Raw genomic sequence first — 4,032 nt, 5'->3', positions numbered from 1 at the left:
TTATAGTTTATCTTTACCATCAAAGAACGCAGCCTTCAGCCAAGTTCTGGAATCACACACAAGGCAATTTCAGACCTCAGTTGAAAACCTATTAACCCAAACAAACATTTGCCTGGGAGTTGTCACGAATACATGACATAGCTATTTGTAAAAGCACTTTTTTTTTGTTTTTGTCACGGCACGGATGACGGAAGAACGGTTAAATACGGATGATGGATGGATGGATACGAATGGAAGAACGATTAAATACGGATGATGGAAGAACGATTGTACGGATGATGGAAGAACGATTTAATACGGAAGGAATTTCAGGTTTTAATTCTTCCGTTCGTGTTTTTGGATAATTGCAATTTTAAGAGACTTCTCAATTGAAGGTAAACAATATGCATGCTAGAGTCATAGACTTCAGGCTTATTCTTTTTTTCTCTTCTCTTTTCTCTCTTCCTCGCCTTTCTCTTTTCTCGCTTTCACCCTCTCTAGTCTGCTCTCTTTCTCGCTTTCGATCACTTGCTTTGGCCTCCTTGTTTCTCTCTCTCTCTTTTTCTCTTCTCGCTTTCACTCAACTCACTTGCCTGCCTCTGCCTTTTTCTCTTTTCTTGATTTTCTCTTTTTCTGCTCTGGCTTTTCTCTTTCTTTTTCTCTGTCTCCTCTCTCGCTCTCTTTGGCTTCTCCCTTCTTCTCTCTCTTCTCTCTCTCTCTTCTCTCTCCGCTTTTTCTCTTGGCACTTGTTCATAGCACTTGTAAGTGCCTAGCTCCTTCAGAAGGACGCGTATTAGAGTAAGTGCTTTTTTAAATTTAATCGTTTTAACGTCATCATCTGTTACAAGGGAGTATTGCTAATGGGTATTATTGTATAGGTTTCATGACTGTTTATAAAAAATATATATATATATATACAGTATTATATGTATGTATTTCTTATTTGATTATATATTTATACATGAATATATATATATACTGTATAAATATACATACATTATATATATATATATATATATATATATATAATATTATATATAAATATATATATATATATATATATATATACAGTATATATATATATATATATATATATATATATATATATATATACTATATATATATATATATATATATATATATATATATTTATATATATATATATATACACACATACATATATATATTATATATATATATATATATATATATATATATATATATATATATATATAATAGATATACATATATATATAATATATATATATATATATAGTATGTTGCAAGAATATTATATAATCTCCCATCCAACATTTCTCAAACAGAGAGAGAGAGAGAGAGAGAGAGAGAGAGCTGGAGAGAAGAAATAAAAGAAAAAAAGTATTGCTCTCATTTTGCAAACCACGTGCCTGCAATCCTAAGGCACAGTAAATTAATGATATAGATTAATATAAGAGCACAAACACAGTTAGGAAACTTACCTTACCCCTGAATTCTCCTTAGGAAACTTCTTGCAAAAACAAGACCTCTGGAGGCCCAGGCGAAGGGTCAACCACGCCTATTCGGGATCTCAGCTATATAATGTTCTGCGTCGAGGGACAGGGCACAGAGATCTTCTGATACTCCTGCAGTCAACATGAACGCCAAGGTATGGATACGACTTGGTATCCTTGAGGATATGACTTGGTACTACTTGGCATCCTATAGGATACCATGATGGTGTTTCAGTACTTATAGCTTTTTTTTTCACTTAGAGTTTTTTTATTACATGTTTCTATGTTATATCCTATAGGATTTTTCACTCTAGTATTTTGACAAATTTCTACGAGATATCCTATAGGACTTTTCACCTACAGTATTTTGACAAATTTCTACGAGATATCCTATAGGACTTTTCATATGCAAGACTTTATTTTACAAAAATACTTGATATCCTATAGGATTTTCACCTAAAGTCTTTTGATACATTTCTATTTGATATCCTACAGGACTTTTCACTCCACAGTCTCTTGACACAATTTTACATGATATCCTATAGGACTTTTCACCTACAGTCTTTTGGTACATTTCTATGCGATATCTTATAGGACTTTTCACTCTATAGCATTCTGACACATTTCTACTTGATATCCTATAGGACTTTCCACTCCACAGTCTTTTGACACATTTCTACGTGATATCCTATAGGACTATTCACATACAGAAAAAAAAAGAGAAAATATTTCTAAATGTTTATTTTCCTTCCAGGTCCTTCTTGTAGTACTCGGCTTTGCCGCCCTCGCCTACGCCCGTCCTGTGAGTATCAATGTCTTCACTATTTTCAAAGTGATTTATTAGTTTAGAGAAATTGTAAAATATATTTGCAAGAATCCTGCTAAGGAGAGGTCCTTACATAGAACTAATATTTCGCTTCTTAACCCTCCAGGGATCCTTCGAATCCTTCGAATCCTTCGAATCCGGTGAGGGCAAGTACAACTTCAACTGGGCCGTCAGAGACGAGTCCTCAGAGAACGACTTCGGACACCAGGAGGCCCGCGACGGAGACAACACACAGGGATCCTACTACGTCCGCCTTCCCGACGGCCGCCTCCAGACCGTCAAGTACTTCGTCGAGGGAGACTCCGGATACGTGGCTGAGGTCAACTACGACGGAGAGGCTCGATTCCCCGACTCCAACTCCTACGAGTCCAACGAATCCAAATAAGTAAACAAACAGCTGTTGCCAAGACCTCGCCAGATTACTCTTCTTCTTCTTCTTCTGATAAATTATTGATGATTTATTTATGCTCTTTGATTGAATAAATGAAAAAGAAATGACTTGACGTTTGTTTTTACCTTTTCAGAGGGCGTTGGTGTGTCATGGTTAAGATTTTTAAAACCTTTCTGACAGTAAATATCTGACCTCATTTCAGATATAAGAAATATTCGCGTATGGAACAATCGAATTCAGACTTAGGATAAACGCCTTAAATTATTGATCAGATATTTATATGATTATGTGAATAAATTGATGAAAACTAATTTTGTGGTTTATTTAACTTTCTGGAGAATATTATTCTTTCGCAGAGGCAGGTCTTTTGTAGTTCAAATCTCTTCATTGTCTATAAAAAACTCAAAACAATGACACGTTTAGAATTAGTGAACAAATAGCCATTATTCATAAATATATTACTTCTCAATGAAATATTCAGTGGAAATGAATTATTCATATATTTCTCAGAAATATAATATGCAATCAAGTCTGAGATTACCCAGGAACCAAGATAAATCTTGCATTTTTTGAGAAGGTCGTTCAGAAAGGGATCCCCTCTTAATATTCTTATGCTGTTTTTGTTGTTCTGTAGAAAATTAAATAAAAAAAGTACATTGTATAATCAAGTCCACCGAAAATAGACCTATCATTCTGTGGTCTCGGTATAATGCTGTATGAGGCGCTTCCCATGAAACTTTAATCACGGCCCGGTGGTGGCCTGGCCTATAGCGTTGCCAGAAGCAAGATTATGGCAAACTTTAACCTTAAATAAAACAAAAAAAAATTACTGAGGCTAGAGGGCTGTAATTTGGTACATTTGATGATTGATGGTGGGATGATCAACATATCAATTTGCAGCCCTAGCCTTGTAGTTTTTAAGATCTGGGGGCGGAGAAAAAAAGTTCGGACAGAATAAAGAGCGGACGGACAGACAAAGCCGGCACAATAGTTTCCTTATACAGAAAACTAACAAGAGCACTACCGAACACAATCCATATCATAACTTTAAACTGAGAGATTGTATATAGAAAACTGAACAGATTTTTAAAAAAATAAATACGAAATCTCTACAACACAACTCTGTTATACTCGTACGTTGCAATGCCTCTTGTTGGCAAGAAAAACTTCCATACAGAAATACTGGGTATGTGTGTGTGTGTATGTACTGTATGTCTGTATAGGGGAAAGGTGTCTTTAAGCTGGGCGAGAATGAAAACAAAGCACGTACACTAAAATATTACTATTAATATAATATAAAATAGGTAATGACTCAACCGTAGGAAGATTACATACTGCCCTCA

At 34.9% G+C, this 4,032-nt stretch overlaps 1 protein-coding gene across 1 annotated transcript; it reads left to right on the top strand.

The window, feature by feature from the left end:
• The first annotated feature begins 1,598 nt into the window (after positions 1-1,598).
• Positions 1,599-2,796, top strand: LOC136831815 (pro-resilin-like). The gene is made up of 3 exons (XM_067092439.1): positions 1,599-1,627; positions 2,227-2,274; positions 2,405-2,796. Exons 1-3 carry the CDS (start codon positions 1,616-1,618, stop codon positions 2,681-2,683), a joined length of 339 nt encoding a protein of 112 aa, XP_066948540.1. The 5' UTR covers positions 1,599-1,615; the 3' UTR covers positions 2,684-2,796.
• The last annotated feature ends 1,236 nt before the right edge of the window (positions 2,797-4,032 follow it).

Source organism: Macrobrachium rosenbergii, chromosome 48 (assembly GCF_040412425.1).
Source record: "Macrobrachium rosenbergii isolate ZJJX-2024 chromosome 48, ASM4041242v1, whole genome shotgun sequence".
Taxonomy (NCBI): Eukaryota; Metazoa; Arthropoda; class Malacostraca; order Decapoda; family Palaemonidae; genus Macrobrachium; species Macrobrachium rosenbergii.
The sequence above is the reverse complement of the archived record's forward strand: the minus strand, read 5'-3'. Positions and strand labels throughout refer to the sequence as shown.

Excerpts from the sequence above, each read along its gene's own strand:
- LOC136831815 (XM_067092439.1), top strand. Across the intron at positions 2,275-2,404 it reads CCCTCGCCTACGCCCGTCCT|GGATCCTTCGAATCCTTCGA; the intron begins GTGAGTATCAAT and ends TTAACCCTCCAG.